We start from the raw sequence: 18523 nt of genomic DNA, 5'->3' as shown, positions 1-18523 counted from the left end.
AACTTGAAGCGTCGCCATTTCTTTATTTATCAGGATTTTGACTTCTCCCTAATTCCTGCTATAACTACAACCTTCCTTATGAAGATACTTTAACCCCCTCTGTTTCAAATTAGCGACTCGACTGGAATTCTGGAAGCCATTGGAGCACTTTTTCCTTTTCCAAAAGAGCCATTAAATAAGAAGTTATAATTCCCACGATTTTTAATATGTTTCCATGAAAAAAATATTGTACGTGCTTATAAGATGAATAAATATATCTACAAAGTCTCAGTACAAAACAGCCTACCTATCATTAGAAAAAAAATCACAAAAAGGGTCGTGAAATTGACAGACTAGACAGCAATACCTTCTTAAGGCTGTGTATACAGGGTGTTCGGCCACCCCTGGGAAAAATTTTAATGGGAGATTCTAGAGGCCAAACTAAGATGAAAATCAAGAATATCAATTTGTTCATGGAGGCTTCGTTAAAAAGTTATTAACGTTTAAAGTTCCTCTCGTTCTGAATTTTTTTCTCAAAAATGCGCAAGATTTCGGGGGTATGTCTATTCACCAAAAATGATTGTAATTGACCCCCGCAACCGAAAATAATTTTTCCATAACGATTTGAAATTTTTTAATTTAATTATTAATAACTTTTTAACGATGCCTCAGTCAAGAAATTGATATTCTTGATTTTCGCGTGCCTCATCCCCGCCAGACCTCTAGACCGATAAGTATTTAAGGGTAAAATTTTCGACGGGAAACATTGGAATACAAAAAACAAGTATAAAACAAACAAGTTAGAATCAAAGTTAGATTAATCGAGTGTAAACCATACTGTGCTTATTAAAATAGATGATTAAATTCGATATAGTTTAACTGTGATCCATTATTGCACCACCCCCAAATATTTAAGCGCTATTAATTTACCGTTTGAAGCGCATATCTAATATAATTCAAAACAATTACGAATTATATTTAATTGTGCACGCTGAACAGTGAGTGCAAAACCTTCAACAGACTTATAGAAACATTTCTCTGAGCAAAAACTATTATCATAAATATGAATTATATTTTAAATTGCATTTGGAACTTATATTAGCCTTGAGTCATCAAACAGTCCAATTTACAGCTTCGTTATAACGATTATTTCTTTTTTTAATCATAACGGTTTCGTATATCATTTTTTATAATCATTAGTAAACGCATTAATTTCCTACCTGGACCACGCCAAATCTCACTTAATTTGCACAGAGTCAGTCAGCCTATTATAAAAATGATAAAAATCTCTTTGAACCTTAAAATCAAATAATTCAAATCATATACTATTAAACATATTACTAATAAACATCAAGGCATGTTTCTATTTAGTAGAGTCAGAAATTTATACAACATTCCTTATGTTTATATTAATAAAAGATCAAAATCATAGTACATATTTTCCATGTTTTTTATTTTCATTCTCCTCTAACTTTCCCTTTAATTATTTAATTTGTATAAATCTTGACGTTTTATTATACCTTAAAACTACTCTAAAAATTATTCAAAGTTCTTCGATCGTTACTCTATACATTATTTCGTATAAATTATAAACGATTACTCGAAGTGATTCTTATTTCAATATCGCGCTAAAAAGTGACAACGTATAGTATCGCCATCTAGTATCAGGGACTCGTACTATCCGGAGTACAAGTCCCCTCTCGCCCCCCAAGGATTGGTGACAACGTATAGTATCGCCATCTAATAACGGGATTTGAACTAAAAATTTCGTGCCAGGATCACAGAATGTTATTGGAGGTATTCGGAGTACAGGTTCCCCCACTCCTCCTACTCCTGATATACACTACCTTAATTATTCATTAATAACTCATTTCCTGAGATTCAAATATGAACTTTTAAAATTGAAGAATATAGTATAGACCCTTGGCTAGATTCAAGGATACTTTTCATAACCATTCCGCCCGTAATTAACAAGTTATTAACGACTATCGAAAGTCGGAATATTTACGACTGCATTAGCGTCTGCTTCAATCGATGAATTATCAACTTTTCAACAATAACACACGTATTTTTGCTATTGGAGAACCAAGTAGATATCCCTGGCAACATTCAAGGATCAATTTTGCAACGATTTTTGCTCTAATTAATCAGTTATTAGCGATAGTTCTCTAAGATGCTAGGTTAAAGAGTTCGAAATAGTGAGCCGACTTCCGATATTGATTAATAACTATTTAATAACGCATGGAATGGTAGTAATAGTTATCCTTGAATCTTGGCAAGGGTTTATACTATATTCTCAAACTCTAAAAGTTCGTAATTTATTCCCAGGAAAGGTGTAATTAGTAAATTATCGAGTAGTGATTCATTGAAAGTGAAGAAGTACGTAGTACGCTGTTTTCGCCACTAGGTGGCGCCACAATGCAAATAACTGATTTTAATGAACCACTGCTCGATAATTTACTAATTACACTTTTCCTGGGAATAAATTACGAACTTTTAGAGCTTAAGAATATAGTATAGACCCTTGCCAAGATTCAAGGATAACTATTACTACCATTTCATGCGTTATTAAACAGTTATTAACCAATATCGGAAGTCGGCATACTATTTCGAACTCTTTAACCTAGCATCATAGAAAACTATCGCTAATAACTGATTAATTAGAGCAAAAATCGTTGCAAAATTGATCCTTGAATGTTGCCAGGGATATCTACTTGGTTCTCCAATAGCAAAAATACGTGTGTTATTGTTGAAAAGTTGATAATTCATCGATTGAAGCAGACGCTAATGCAGTCGTAAATATTCCGACTTTCGATAGTCGTTAATAACTTGTTAATTACGGGCGGAATGGTTATGAAAAGTATCCTTGAATCTAGCCAAGGGTCTATACTATATTCTTCAATTTTAAAAGTTCATATTTGAATCTCAGGAAATGAGTTATTAATGAATAATTAAGGTAGTGTATATCAGGAGTAGGAGGAGTGGGGGAACCTGTACTCCGAATACCTCCTATAACATTCTGTGATCCTGGCACGAATTTTTTAGTTCGAATCCCTGATATTAGATGGCGATACTATACGTTGTCACCAATCCTTGGGGGGCGAGAGGGGACCTGTACTCCGGATAGTTCGAATTTCTGATATTAGATGGCGATACTATACTTTGTCACCAATCCTTGGGGGGCGAGAGGGGACCTATACTCCGGATAGTTCGAATCTTTGATATTAGATGGTGATACTATATTTTGTCACTTTTTAGCGCAATACTGAAATAAGAATTGCTAACAGTAATTGGTCATAACTCATTAATTACATGAAATAATGTGTGTAGATTCGAATATTTATAACAGTTATAAGAGACTATAAATCATCAGAATTTATGAAAATTAAGAAATTAATGGGAAAGGTAGGTAAGTAAATAAGAAGCATGGAAAATATGTACTACGATTTTGATTTTTTATTAATATAAACATGAAAAAGGTTTTACACATTTCTAACTCTATTAAATAAAAACATGCTTTTAAATTTATGAGTAATATGTTTCTATAGTACTTTTACGATCGAAATTATTTAGTTTTGTGGTTCAAAGTGATTTTCGTAATTTCAAGAGTGGGCTGTGTAAACGATCGTCATCGCTAATGAAATTTTTCGAATTCACGATCCATTAAAGGTATTACGAACGCTAAAGGAAACGAACTTATGTTGTATAAAATTTATTACTAAAAAATATATTTGCGTTTTATTTACAGAATTGTATTTCATTGTACACTCGTAGAAGATTACAGCAAAGCTTAATATATTCAGTGAAAGTTTGTATTGCATTTTTATTTGGTCAACAAGCACAACCGAGATTACAATTTAATAAGAATTTCCTTTCGAAATTTATATCAAGGTTCGTCAGAGTAAATTTTTATGTAGATTACAAATTTTTAAAAAATCGTGTCGCTTAATCATTAAATACCCTACAATTAAGTCTCAAACGGTTCATGTTTTATTTACACATTATGGAACAATTTGTATATCACGCACAAGTGCCATTCAGATTTAATATTAACAAATTATTATCTTGTCTCTGTTCCAGACATTGTCCAGACATTGTTCTTGCTTTATTAATGCTGTACAATTTTTATTTTACACTTTATTCATTTTCAATTTTACTCGTTTCCTTCTTTTCTACAAAATGTTCTGGGAAATTGATAATATTCTTCCCTTACAGACATAATGTAATTGTAAATAATGTCCTAACGGCACACTCGATTCTTCGCGTCAGATTGAACAACACTTTGGGGTTATATTTATCAAAAAAATGTTATGAAATTAAAAAAACAGACAGTTCGAAGTTAATATACAGAAACAAATTTTCAGTCTACACTGTCCTATCTGACACGAAGTAATAGGAGATTCCTATACAAAAAGTTTCGAAACAAGAACGTCCTTTCTTAAGGCACTTAAATTTTGTACACATTACTCTATTAGGTTCTTTCAAATTTCAATTTACACAAACGCGTAACTTTCTCCTTGATCGCTACGTTATCACAGAAGATATACTGTACAGTATTATATGATACATGTCTGTATCTATTGTAATTGGTCATAATCACTTTTTCTTTCATTTACAATAAGTTCTTCAAACTATAAAGAAAATAATATTTATTGTCTTTGACTAGGTGTTAGCCGTTATTTATTAATGTTTTACGTAGATACTACCAATTTGTATACTCGAGTAACAAGTATAGGCTACATTATGAAACTTGGTTGATTCCGCGATATTAAAAACTCTAATATACTGATCTGCGCTAAAAACGTAAAAACGTCTTATTAAGCTGCGTTCGTTCATTAGAGAATAAAATACATAACGTAATCCACCAAGCTTACTTCTCTTATCGTTCTTAAATTTTATAATAGTTACATTGTTGAAAGCAAGTAATAATAAATTTTGTATAAAGTATTTTAAGTATTTTGAGTATATTCTTATATGAAATTCTAAATCATACTTGAAAGAAATTTTCTGTTAACTTCTCTTATTTTATTTATATACATAGCTCAATGTAAATTAAAAAATACTTTAACCTATAATTTTTCAGTTCCTATAACCGAATTCAAATTTTGCGTATATCATTGATCCAAAACACAATTAGATAGTTACTTAGATAGTCATTATTTAGTCTTTGTCGTCGCATATACAAACGTCCGTCACTGCCTCTACACAATCTGATGGGCATTCTTCTGCTGTTATTTCTATATCATAAATTTTCGTTTTTGGTGGTGGTCGTTCATATTTACATATTACAGCATACATATCGCCACCTAATCGAAGCGCCAACCATCGATTCTTAACAACTGCCAACTTCAAACACTCGCAAGTTAACTTTGCATAAAGATTGGTATGAAGGGTTCTGCCCATTCCCTCAAGTACAATGAGATCAACATTGTGTTTTACCATCGCAAGGCATAAATCTAGATTCAATCGGCTGTTAAATTACAAACAATTTGCATTCATTAACATAGCTAATGCTTAAAATAACTATTCTATTCATATTTAATAATAATTACCTTAAATCAAGGCAGGGACCTGCTTGAGCTGTTTCCATAGCAATTAATCGATTTTCTTTTAGAGCATGTCTAATATCTCTGCATATTTTTGCTGCGTCTCGTAATGTTACGACTAATTCTGGATATGTCACATCGTTCAAAGCTGGCATTGAATTAGCGCACAGTATAACCTAAACAGTTATTAATCAAATCAATTCATTTAGTCTTTATAGCTAGATTCGTAATTTAGAAACGTTATATTTAATAATGCGGTAACTAACTTTTGTCCCTCGTAGCAACAAATCCCGTGCAAAAGGTAAAATTCCTAACACTATATCGATTCCACTGTTGTCAACAAAGATGGCTGCACATTTGTGTGGTGGTCCAGTTTCTAATCTGTTTATCCAATCATCTAAATCATCTTGCAACCACGGTCTACCTAAGTTTAAAAAAAAATAACACATTAATCTTAGAAAATATATTTCGTCTACGCAGTTAATGTTGCGAATTATAATAAGATAATGCAGTACCCGGTATTTTCGATTCAGCTTCAGCAAAACCAAAGTCTGTTGTTTCCATTAACGTAGAGACAGCTTTTGCGCCCCAATCGAACATATTACCGCTCACAACTCCTAGTACAAGAGCTTTTATTTTCTCTCTTCCTTCTAGTTTGTCCAGAGCAATTATACGATCTTTCAGGTATTTTAAGGCTTCTTCGTTCTCTAGTTTTTTTTGCTATATATTGTCATTTTTTAAAAAATTTCATTAGGTATGTATGAAAACATTTATAATTATATTGGTGGAAGTTTCAACTTTACAACTTACGTGCAAATAAGGATCGGGAAAATCAAATTCCTTCATGCAATGCTCAATGGTATCCAGTAATACCCTCACAGTGAGTGTTCCATACGCACTATAATACAATAGGTCTTAACACTTCATTGCATAATGTAATATTATATTTTGAGTAGGGCTTAGCTTACAATGGTTGCAGACGCAAATAATGTAGTCTATTAATATATTTCTCCTTAAGTTTTGTTGCTCTATCTTTAGCAGTTAGACTATGTGGTTGACTATGGATAGCTCTTGCAACAAATTTATCCACTGATTCCTCGAAACACTGAAGCCAATAGTCTCTAAACACATCAATTTATGCCATAAGAAAAGAAACAATATACAGTAGTGCTCAAATAAATGACCAAGCTCGGGATCGGCTTCGGTCACTTATATGGGCATGGTTAGTTCTGAATTCAACGGAGATAAGGAAAGAGGATAAGTGCGAGCGAGATACAATAGTTGACACCCGAAACCACATATACAATATACCGATAACGACCGGCGTCAAGTTACGCTCGACACGCTCGATGTTCGAAGCCGCTTGGCTTCTAAAAATTGGTGGGAATAACTGTGGTCACTTATGTAGGCACTACTGTAGTATTTCTACAAAAAAAACGTTATAATTTACCTAGCTTCTTTGTCCTCTGCAAGATCTGTCGTGTCAGGATTGTAAGTTGCAGGATCTTTTAAAAGGGGACAAAATGTCACAGCATTTTCTGCCTGATCAATTTCCAACTGATCCACTTTAATTCCAAGGTCGGTTGGTATTGAATCTTTAAATCCTGAAGAGCCTGCATAGTTTTCCAACCAACTATATTTATCTGACTGTTCAGCACCATATAAAAAGGCACCAATAGCACCAAGGTAGCCTTCGTGACGAAGGAAAAGAGGCTTTACTTTACCCTAAATGTAAAAGAAAAGTATACTAACAAAATAAATATTTAATAAATGTTTGTAGCAATTTTTTTTTTTTTTTTTTTTTTTTTTTTCTTTACTAGGAATTCTAAAACTAACGTGAGACCAATATTTGATGGAATATGAAATAGTGTGCATTGACAAAGGGTGATTTCGAAGAAAATAACCACCAAAGTAAACTTTACTCATTTTATGCACAGTTGCATATAGACTAGCTATTTGTCCAATGTCATTACTTATTGTGAGCAAAAGACTTCTTGCAAGGTCTGCTTCAGAAAATGTTGGCTGTCCTAAAACACAATCAAAATATGTTACTTTTTAATCATTCAATAGATTGCTATTTTCTTACCTTTATTATTAATATATGGCATGGCCTTGCCAAAAGAAGATGCAATAAGCTCCCCTGATAATCCTTGGGAAGAATAATCACCACCATAAATATCTTTCACTAACATATCAACGTTACGATGATCTCCGCGTTCTGCAAGTTGCAGCAATTCATCAAAGTCCTAGCAGGGTATTTTTAAAGTCACTTATTAAATGCGTACATTTGTTTCAGCGATATTACACAAACATAAATTTAATGCAATATCTCTTAGATAAAAAAACAAAATGACAAATAATTCATATATCGCGCGCATAAAGACATTACAATGTAACATTAGTAAATGTGTAATTATAATCACGTTGAGACATTAATGATATTTTTAAGATACTAAAGAATTAACATTAATACCTTTCTTTTTGTAAGAAGGGAACCTAATCCCCAGAATGTTCCCCCTCCTGTAGCTGTACCACCAACCCTTTCAAATATTTTGTCAGACTCTACCTAATAAATATTATATAGACCTTCAAAGTAAATGAGACTACTTATCCCAAGTTCTTAATCAAAGTATTTGCAACTTACTTTCAGAATACTGACACCACTACCAATATTCACTAACATATATGGAAATATATTAGTACAAGCCTTTTGAAATACATATTCAGGATTTCCATGTCTCTTAAATTCGAACGCTTCACATGGTATGTTTTTGAGTAAAAAATTGCAACCTTTTATTAAACACGCTATTTCGTCTTCTTTATCAACGCTAAAATAATATTTTAATTATTTTTATCTCTGTGTTAAAATATAAACTCGACGTAACAAGTATACATAGTCGTGCCATAAATTCTGTCAGTAAAATTCAAATTAATATACAATTAGTAAATTTAAACGTAGATCGTAGATGAACGGTGATAAAAAAAGATCGAGCGTTCGAAATAATTGTTCCAGATTTATAGAAGAGATAATTACAAAAGGCTTTTATTTACCAACAAAAACATTTTCATGATAGAAGAGAAATTTAAAAAATAAAACAATAAAATTTATGCTTATAATTCATACGAAATTCTTGAAAAGATTCATAAAGTTCAACAAGTTCATTGCCCTTGTGTATAATGATCTAATAGACAAAGCTGAAATTAAAATGTCAGCAAAAATTTACCAGTTAAAATATCACACCCACTTATAAAGCAAAAACAACTCAGTATTGTTTGGAAACCAATGATCCAGCATTCAATATGCATAAGCTCTATAAGGATATTCTTGAGCATAAGGCATGCAAAAAAAACAGGCCAGAGTTGAAGTCCTCCAAAAAATGCATCACCCAAACAACATCACAAATTTCAAACATAGTTGATGCAATCCATGCAGCAATCAATGACTGTCACCTCATTTGCAACTTTGTTAGAGAAATGGAGGTGGCCATATTATATAAATTAAATACAGTTAGAAAGCTTTTTTTCTACTTTCAAAACATATGTCTTTATTACCCTATATTACATTGTACTTTTAGTATAAGCATTCAATGTACTGTCAAAACTTCTGATAAAACTATGTATAACAATATCTACACCACTCCTATACTATAAAATACTTACATCAAGCCCAACTTCTCCTGTAGTAAAGGAGTATATTTGTATGCTCCACCACCAGTTACTTTAATACTTTTACCATGAAACCTTTCAACATTCACTAAATTTTTTTCCACAAAATCCAAACAGTTTTCAATGTATCTTGTTTCAAATTTAACAAAGTGAAGTCTATTTCCTTCATGAACTTTGTATGCTCGTTCACCACTATTCCCTAAGCCTGCATCTTCATACAGTGCTTTACGATAACTAACTGTTGAATAATAAGCTATTTTGGTCAATGATAAGCCTGCAATTATTAAATGAAAAATAGTCATCCTTACAAACAAAGTATAATGATACTTTATTATGATCATTAATCATGTGTGTAACTATGCTCTAAATATGTTATTTATATTTAATGAAATATTTAGTAGTATATACAGTAAAACCTTGATTAAATTAACTTTATGAGAAAAGTTATATCTATAAATAGTATCTATACAAAACTAAAAGTTAGTTAAATAACAGATTATGTAGTTTTAAGCATAATACAATCCATTTTTACATTAAAATTTACAAATTGAACTGTATGTGAGTATAATACATATAAGATAATAAGAAATATATAAAAATAAATCACTCACAAATTTTATCATTGTTTATTAACAACAACAAAAAATGATATGTTTTTTTTTCATTCAGAAGATAAATTATTTAGTTGATCATCCTCATATTTATTTTAATATACACTGGCAAGGTATTGATATCATTTACAAAAGAGGAATTATCACAAATAGCTATAAACAATCTGTTTTTTTTCACCTAAAAATTATTTTCATAATATTAATGCTGTTAGTCATTAGTTTATAGGATTCAATTAAAATTGACACCAGAGGTTATTTTAAATAATGTTACTTGTTTATTTTAAATTACATTAATTTAACATGATGTAGAAATAAAATAAAATATATAGAAGCAAATTGTGAATAGTCAAGACCATCTTAGCTGTGAACTAAACATGAAATGAAATTACTATATTAATTTATGTGACACAAAATCCTGACCAACAGTAAAATAATCTTTTATCAAAAATTCTTGTCACTAAAAATAAATTTGATTGAGGATTCCCACCAGCTCTCCCATATAAACTGAGGTGACATGGTCTTGAAAAAATTCAATTTTAAAACAAGGAAAAAAACTATGTTGCACGTAATTTAGGAATGTATCAACATTGGACGATAAAATTCTGGTCGTTAAATCTAAAATCTATCAGATCGAGATCGGTTATATCAAAGTTTATTCTGTACAGAGTTTACTCAAATACCATTGTAGAGTTTGACGACTACAGGTTAAATATTTTTCTTGTTTAGTAAGATTAAAAATAAGCTCCTAGGATATCGTGATATGTAATGTTAGATGAGATACATACCGACGTCGATTGCGAAATTTTGAGCATTTTTTAAATTTGCAAACACCTCGACTGCCGCCGGTAATTTTATGGAATGAGTATGAGTCTGTTCGTCATCGAAATCCACCGTTTCCATTTTACATCGACTTTTCCGCGACACTGCCACGAATCGTATTTGGTACTTCGCGTCAGACGGTGTAAAGTACTACATTACGATAAATGCCAATTTTATCATTAATCAAACATTCTGTCGTCAACGCCGTTTAAATACTCCAACAGAAATTTTCTTGTCTCTAAGACATGCATGGATGAATACAATTTAAAGGCTTGTTTACCCAAATCTTAGGGCGTTGTTGATTTTAAAATGGTTATTTAACATCAAACAGACGGAGGCGCCGTTTAGTACGTACACACGGCGCTAAAAATTTAATTCTAATGAAGAAAAAGCTGCCGAGAACGTCTAATCATGCTTGAATGCAGGTAAAGATAAATCATTTTGATAATTGGCTAAAATTTGATAAGATTGCAAAATCGACGTAAATTGGAATTATATCTTAAAATCCTGACTAAAATAAAATTTTATTAATATTGATATATGTATATATTTTGATATGAAGCATGATATGAAGTACTCAATGCAATTATCTGAAAAGTTTGGGGACATACTAGAATTCTTTAAATAAACAATCTTTCTTCGATTAAACTTCAGAAACATTTAAAAATGGTTTACATAAATTTGTTCTAAATGGAGTTTGTACATTTTTTAAAAAGGTTTTAAAATTTCGGGTCACTACAAAAATCATATATAATTGAAAAACTAAATAAAATAAAAATTGTCACGAATGAAAAAATGTTCGTATTTCTAATAGCGATATTACGAGGAATGTGAAATTTCGTTATACGTTCTGCATTCTTATTCAGAAACGAAACATTTTATTTAAAGATTACAGAATATTTATGTCGAAAGTTAGTAATTAGATAATGATAAAGCAAGAGAAAAAACGAACAATATACAATTAATCGTGATCAAAACATAAATATATCAAGAAAGAAATGAAATTTGTTTAAATTAATTTTACAAATCACGTTCACATTAGTAAGTACTTAAATAAAATGTCATGAATTACATTTAATTATTATTATGTACATATTATAGTAATTGGATGCACTCAAAATTTGCATAAGGTGAATCAAAGTATGTTTTTTTAGAATTAAAAAGGTTTAATGGAATATATACTCCTTGGTAACAATTGTTCACACTACCTTAAATAAACATACACTACATTTCTGAAAAGTACAAGATTTCGATGTAATTAACGTTAATTATAGTAACTTGTAGCTGGATATTTCTAAAAGATCATACAATAATTTATAGTGTATTTACAATGAAATTATTATATTTACATTTTCAAAAATATATTACTTAATCTTTCACTAATATATGTACAAAAATTTGTAGATTATAAAATAAGTACTTAATTATATGCAAAAGCATGTGTGAATTTAATAAAAAAATTGTTAAGAAATACTATTCACCCAGGCAAAAGGTAATGTTTTAGTTACTCTGTTTTTATCATTATGTGAACTAGTATCATGTATACCCTATAAATGACTATTCTAAGAGATAAAAACAGTAAATTCTTGAGTTACATGAATACATAGATTATGCGGTTGTATGACCATTTATGTCCTAATACATATTTTATAGATGTTCTAATACATATTGTATAGGTATGTATATGCTTACATATTAGATGATGTTTTTATTTCTTAAATTTTTCTGTACTTGAAAACATATACGGTTATTTCTAACTTCAATTATCTTTTAAAATTAAGATTTTATATCAAAAGTACAGCATATTTATACAATTTGATTTACGCGGTAAGGTTTGGATCGAATTAATTGCATGAGTGAAAGACTTACCATACATATAACGATATTTGGTCACTTACTGGAATTTATGTTTACACAATTATGCTATGGCTACACCAATACAAGAGATTAATTAAAATACTTTCCAATATATAACGTTTAGCATGTACGTATATAATATTTAGATGAATTCAACATTTCTGTGTTGAAACTCTAAGGTAATGGAATTTTTCATAAATGTATTATAATTTATGAGCATATTCACTTTTCATATCTACTAGTGTTCCAATAATGCAAATTAATTGTCATATAAGCAACATAAAATCATTTCTATTCCATTTGAAATACACTTTATATGCGTATCAATTATTATATAAACATACATATATATATGTTTCATGCATTAATTAATGTTTGTTGAAACAAATTCTGGTCTACTAAAAATTTGATACAAAAACTTTTCACTATGTAGGTAGTAAGTGTACTTATGTACTATATTTAATTTTGAACGTATTTTAATTGTCTCGAATTACTTCAGTTTTTGGTATAATTTCCCTGATAAAAACCCTGTTTATTAAAATTATAGACATATCCCAGTATCTCCATTCAAGAAGATTTTGTATTCTTTTCTTTTGACACAGGGGAAATCAACTTAAATTTAGTATTTTGTAATAAATTATATGAGCCATATGTACAAAATCGGTGTGACGCGAAAGGTAGATAAAATGCTCTAAAATATCGATGTGATCTGAAAGGTAAGCGATAAGTGCTTAAAATATTGTTCTTAAATAATAATATATATTAATAACTATATTAAAGACAAAGTAAATAAAAAATTACGGTGGTCTGTATCTCTTACTGACGCCGGCGATATGTGAAAATCACAGGGTTCGTACGAGATACAGAGCCTGTTGTTGAGGAGTTAATGCACTCACCTTGTGGAATCTAAAAATTTAGATGATTTTATTATTGTAAAATTATCCATTAATCGAGAATAATTTGGTTCTAAAGCTGTCTCAGTGCCAATGTCCAAGTCTAATACAAAATGGCATTTATCTAAACTGAACTGAATATAAGAAACAATTATTAGTGATTATATTAAATGTTTCTCAAATCTATTAAAAATAATAACTTACATAACGTGTTGGTTCTTCTCTGTTTACATCATTAAAATGTGATTGTATTAGACTAGTTGCATTTTCATGATCTAAGAAAGCTTGTGGTAATTGTCCCTTAAACTCTGACCTTAAATACTGAAGTCTCCAACTAAAAATAATATTGTTCTATTATATTTGAAGAAAATTTATATTAATCGTAGCAATTTTAAAACATATTTATTCTATAACTCACTTATTCGATGGAAAGAAAAAACTACTTGGAAATCGATGCCATTCTTTACCAATACAAAAATTGATATTTGTATCCTTGAATATTTCTCCTTCTGACTCAAGTTTATTAGTTTCGATCATTATTTCCATTGGAGCATAGTAACCTAGTATGACGACACAAAATTTATTTTTTAAGTCATTAATGTTTGAAGTTTATAAATACCTTAAAAGGAAGATATAATTATATTATATTAAGTTCTATGTACCTTTATATATTGCCAATGATCTCGATATACCAAGAAGACCACATATTAAGATCGTCATGAGCGTAATATGTATAGTATATTGTAAATAATGGTAAGCAATATGCAAGGGACTAAGTTTCGTTCTAATGAAAAAGTACAATTTTTGAATGACATCCACAGCTATTGCTCCAGCCAAACAAATCATTGGATATACAGGAAATAAAAATCGTTCTTCCTGTAGACAAATTTTTGTTATGTATATTCATATTTCACATTAATATTAACGCACAAGGAGTTCTATTCAATTCACCTTATGAGGTTGTAAAAAGAAGACCAGAAACCAAAGGTACAATGGTGCCAAAGAGTACCAGTAAGATAAACAAAGTCGATCTCTTGGTCGCGATGGTACAATTAACCACACTAAAAACTGTATGACTTATTGAAATATTAAAAGTTGCAAAGCTTTAAATATAATAAATTTCGTAAATATTACCAATCCAAATGGAGCCCAAAGTGCGCCAATAAAAATGAAATTGAAGTTTAAAAATCCGTTGTAAATATAATAACTAAGAGGTTCAGTTCCATAAAGATTTGGACCATGATTAGTGAAAACATTGTACATTACAATGTTTAATGGTGCTATTACTAATTTACCATAGTACATTGAATCAATCCATACCATTGGCACCAAAACAACAACACCAGATATGATTACCCATTTCATAAATTTACTCCACTCATGCTTGTGTATTAACATTTCCATTGCAATTGGTAATCTATAAAGAATATGAGAAAAAGTACATATTTCTGATTCTGTAATATATAAAAACTTATGTATATATTAATAATACCCAAGTAATGCAACAAATGGCCATCCTAATAGGGCAGATATGGCAGTGGCAAAAATAGCTAATTCATACTGTCTTCCATACCATGCAGCTGTAGCAGTAGTACTTAAATACCTATATAATAAATATATATGTATAAATAGGATAAATTTAAATAATTATTACTTCATTATTTTTTCAAACACCATTGCTTTTATATACACACATTGAGAAGGAAGATGGTAAAAATGCAGCACTGGCAATGTACATGCCAGAACTGAAAATAAGGAACACTAATGTCAATCTGCCTATGTGAATTCCAAATTCTCTACACACATTTCTGAAACAATAAAACTCATACAACATTTCCACCAGTTGCTTCTACTAGTCATAGCATTGATACATACTTATAAAAGTATGCTTCAGATAATGCACATCCTAGTGATAGAAGGCATCTTACAAAATAGAAGACTAGAACAGGATTTGGTTCTAGCAAATAATGGTAGAGTTTTGCTGGTACCATATGAATTAATAAATACATGTAAGACCTTAATGCAAACTGTGGACTATATTCCCATGTTTGTTGGCCGGTTCCATATAATAAGTAATGACTCTATAAAAATTAATAAAATTTAATTTTTTAAAAATATTAAATTTTTATAGCATAAAATAAAAAAAAAACGTGACAGACAAAATGAAATACTCTTATAAAATAAATAACTCATTTATTCAAAAGAAATAATATAATACAACTGGTTAAACTCAGAATATTTTGCTTTCATCACTACATTATTCAATTATAAAAATTACAAGATAAAAACATAATTCTTCTTTGACAACATTAAATAAATAAAGAATAATAATATAATAAGACATTAGAATAAGAGGTGATCCTTACTGGTTCCCAATAATTGTATGTTTCATCGCAATCTGTTATATGACTCCATGTAGCTGAGCAAAATCTAGCTGATAAAAGTAATTTAAATGCTGTATCCACACTAGGATAAATAAGTCCGACGTCCGACGATTCTTCTGGTCTGAAATATATATCTTTAATCTCCTCTATGATTTTTTACGTATTTATCCTAAATTTATACTATTATTTTCAATTATCCTAAATAAAAGAATCTGTCACAAAAATATATAATGTGCGAACTTATCAAGAACACAAGTGTTACAATGTAAAATGTTTGAAATATCTAAAATTCGTTAATAAATAAATGCCACGAAAAATTGACAGAAAAGGTTAACCGGCAAACAATATGTTTAAGTTTGTTAGATACGATACAATAGAAAAATATCCTAGTTGTTTCTTATTAATGAAAAAACTATAAATATTATTATCTCTACTTTGAGAATCTTCTGCCATTGAGCTTTTTCAATTCTTTCTTTGAAATAAAAAGTTGACGTTGACGTTGATTCGGCGCCATGGTCTTCCAAGAGTCCTAAGTTCTAAGAGCTTTTCAAGCTGAAAACTATAGTCAATATACAGTATATTTACGTATTTGCTACTATTTGGTATGATAACATTGCATCGACGCATTTATCAATGTAGAATTCAATAAAATTTACCACAAATGCTATACGTAGAATATTGTCTATTTATTTTATTATTAATAAAAATAAGTACATGACAAAGTTCATAGATACATAATTGAAATTTCTTTAATAAGTTTTATATGTATACATTTGCGAATAACAATTTCATGTTCAAATACGTATATTTTTTCTAATTATGTATGTATATAATTAGAAATTACATAATTTTAAAAAGTATTCATATTTTAATATAAAAATGCATACATAAACGGTACATATACAATACATATTTATTGTTTTCCGTTTCCATAGTAAGGATATGTGTAATTGTTTAACAATGGAAGTCGAACCTAAATATACATTTGTACCTTTGCCACAAAAGAATTACGTTAGAATTTATAATAAAACGACACAAGAATTACTTTCTAAATGGTAATGATAACATAATTCTTTCTCAAGTTTATAAATATTTCGTAACATATAAGGCATTCTGTATTTTCGATTTAATTTTACTACAAGAATTACGTTTTTTCTTCGTCTCTTTGTATCTATAAATGCGTGTTTAGACATTATATCATTTATATAAGATGTATATACTTATGTATATACAGTTTTAATATCGCAACTATTATAACGAATCGCTTTTCGATTTTGCAGGGGACTAAATGGAAATTTTGTTATTCAACATTTTTCATTCAATGAACCTTTTCAGCAATATCACAAATATCATTTAGCAGAAGTTAGTTAATTGTTGTACATTTTATAATAAATATAATTACAATTCAGTAGTAATTCAGTAAATAGTATTTCGAAAAATTATTTAGTTTTACAATTTTCTTCTCAGTTATTTGTATTTTAATTATCCCTAGACATTCTTTAAAAATGACACTGTTGCAAAAGAACTATTAACAAAACAAGGAAATTGTTGGGCAAAACAAGGTAGTAGAAATATCTTTCATAATATAGTATTATTTATTATTAGATTTTTTATTATTGATAGGTATAATTGCATCACATGTAGAGATAAAACCTGTGCCTTGTTCCATTTTAAGTATGTCATTTTTTGATAAAATGAAAGATCCGAAAAATGGAATTGTACAGAAGACTGGAACTATTTGTAAAAGATATGATATGGAAGTTGAAAGTCTTTTAGTTTCTGATAATCTTAGAGGAGTAAGAATTTTCATTTTACATAATTAATCTTTTAGTATTATAAATTTATTCGTACATTAATATTTGTAGATGTTATTGGACAATGAATGCCCAGAGTATAATTTATATCTAAAAGATGAACGGGAGGAATTCATATTTCGTATTTTTCAAATGCTTGTTCTTGGAGGAGTAATTTGTCAATATGAAGATGTTTTAGATCCATATTTAAATACTACCAAAGCTATTTATAAAGATTTAATAAGGTTGCATAATTCATTCAATTCAATTCAGGTTGTATAAACTCATATTCTCATGTGCATAATGTCTAATTATTTTAGAGTACATAAGAAAGAAGATTCACATTTGTCAGTTAGTACATTAGTTCTGCAAGTAACAGCCAAAGACTGTAGAGGCCAAGAATACTTTCCGTATGATCCATCGCATGTACAAAACGTTGGGTTTCTATTGGTAGATGCCACTGCTCGTGAAATTACAACATTTGTTCATCAATTTGGAGAATACTCTCTTTCACAGTAAGCATAAGGAAACAGAAATTTGTATATAAGTGTAATTTTTCAATAAAATTGATTTATTATATAAACATTGAAATAGCTCAATTAAGTATTAATAGTAGTAGATTGTGCACTATTTACATTAAATACAGTAGTGCCCACATAAGTGACCGCATTTTTGCCCACTTAATTGACCGCGGTTATCCCCCACCAATTCTTAGAAGCCAAGCAAGTAACTTGACGCCGGTTGCTATCGATACATACATTGTATATATAGTTTCAGATGCCAGTTATTGTATCTCACTTGTACTTATCCTCTTTTCTTATCTCCGTTCAATTCTGAGAAGTAACTATGCCCACATAAGTGACCGCAGCCGATCCCGAGCGTGGTCACTTATATGGGCTCTACTGTATTTAGTTATCCTATCAACTTGGCAACTTAACATTGTACATAGTGAGGTAAACTGTGCGGTAACATTTG

The 18523-nt window shown here is 29.8% G+C and overlaps 3 protein-coding genes across 4 annotated transcripts; 1 reads left to right on the top strand and 2 right to left on the bottom strand.

The window, feature by feature from the left end:
* Positions 1 to 3761: 3761 nt before the first annotated feature.
* Positions 3762 to 11086, bottom strand: LOC143341846 (4'-phosphopantetheine phosphatase). Its single transcript, XM_076765142.1, has 13 exons — positions 10588 to 11086; positions 9186 to 9465; positions 8170 to 8353; positions 7999 to 8091; positions 7612 to 7771; positions 7362 to 7552; positions 6976 to 7250; positions 6494 to 6646; positions 6336 to 6423; positions 6041 to 6245; positions 5792 to 5949; positions 5532 to 5701; positions 3762 to 5449 (listed from the first exon to the last, which is right to left on the bottom strand). Exons 1-13 carry the CDS (start codon positions 10700 to 10702, stop codon positions 5140 to 5142), a joined length of 2382 nt encoding a protein of 793 aa, XP_076621257.1. The 5' UTR covers positions 10703 to 11086; the 3' UTR covers positions 3762 to 5139.
* Positions 11087 to 11794: 708 nt separating this feature from the next.
* Positions 11795 to 16283, bottom strand: Alg9 (alpha-1,2-mannosyltransferase Alg9). 2 transcript variants are annotated; one of them, XM_076764728.1, is made up of 12 exons: positions 16190 to 16283; positions 15738 to 15876; positions 15247 to 15452; positions 15066 to 15179; positions 14864 to 14974; positions 14506 to 14788; positions 14323 to 14439; positions 14034 to 14247; positions 13790 to 13931; positions 13576 to 13705; positions 13375 to 13505; positions 11795 to 13187 (listed from the first exon to the last, which is right to left on the bottom strand). In XM_076764728.1, exons 1-12 carry the CDS (start codon positions 16267 to 16269, stop codon positions 13046 to 13048), a joined length of 1809 nt encoding a protein of 602 aa, XP_076620843.1. In that variant the 5' UTR covers positions 16270 to 16283; the 3' UTR covers positions 11795 to 13045. The 2 variants fall into 2 exon arrangements, 1 of the variants encoding a protein (XP_076620843.1); XR_013079667.1 differs by having other exon boundaries at positions 13166 to 13187; positions 13375 to 13500.
* A 248-nt stretch (positions 16284 to 16531) lies between these two features.
* LOC143341765 (cilia- and flagella-associated protein 300) lies at positions 16532 to 18067 on the top strand. Its single transcript, XM_076764923.1, has 6 exons — positions 16532 to 16810; positions 17036 to 17117; positions 17248 to 17317; positions 17379 to 17551; positions 17621 to 17793; positions 17869 to 18067. Exons 1-6 carry the CDS (start codon positions 16698 to 16700, stop codon positions 18065 to 18067), a joined length of 810 nt encoding a protein of 269 aa, XP_076621038.1. The 5' UTR covers positions 16532 to 16697.
* Positions 18068 to 18523: the final 456 nt, after the last annotated feature.

The sequence above is a fragment of the Colletes latitarsis genome, chromosome 5, assembly GCF_051014445.1.
Source record: "Colletes latitarsis isolate SP2378_abdomen chromosome 5, iyColLati1, whole genome shotgun sequence".
Taxonomy (NCBI): Eukaryota; Metazoa; Arthropoda; class Insecta; order Hymenoptera; family Colletidae; genus Colletes; species Colletes latitarsis.
This window is presented reverse-complemented; position numbering and strand designations above follow the sequence as displayed.

Excerpts from the sequence above, each read along its gene's own strand:
- LOC143341846 (XM_076765142.1), bottom strand. The coding sequence starts at position 10,702 with ATGGAAACGGTGGATTTCGATGACGAACAGACTCATACTCATTCCATA. Across the intron at positions 8,354-9,185 it reads CAGGAGAAGTTGGGCTTGAT|CGTTGATAAAGAAGACGAAA; the intron begins GTAAGTATTTTA and ends ATATTATTTTAG. Across the intron at positions 6,424-6,493 it reads TATTTGCGTCTGCAACCATT|TGCGTATGGAACACTCACTG; the intron begins GTAAGCTAAGCC and ends ATTGTATTATAG.
- Alg9 (XM_076764728.1), bottom strand. The coding sequence starts at position 16,269 with ATGGCGCCGAATCAACGTCAACGTCAACTTTTTATTTCAAAGAAAGAA. Across the intron at positions 15,877-16,189 it reads AATGGCAGAAGATTCTCAAA|ACCAGAAGAATCGTCGGACG; the intron begins GTAGAGATAATA and ends TATATATTTCAG. Across the intron at positions 13,506-13,575 it reads GAGAAGAACCAACACGTTAT|TTCAGTTTAGATAAATGCCA; the intron begins GTAAGTTATTAT and ends TCTTATATTCAG.
- LOC143341765 (XM_076764923.1), top strand. The coding sequence starts at position 16,698 with ATGTGTAATTGTTTAACAATGGAAGTCGAACCTAAATATACATTTGTA. Across the intron at positions 17,318-17,378 it reads AAATTGTTGGGCAAAACAAG|GTATAATTGCATCACATGTA; the intron begins GTAGTAGAAATA and ends TATTATTGATAG. Across the intron at positions 17,552-17,620 it reads TTTCTGATAATCTTAGAGGA|ATGTTATTGGACAATGAATG; the intron begins GTAAGAATTTTC and ends TAATATTTGTAG.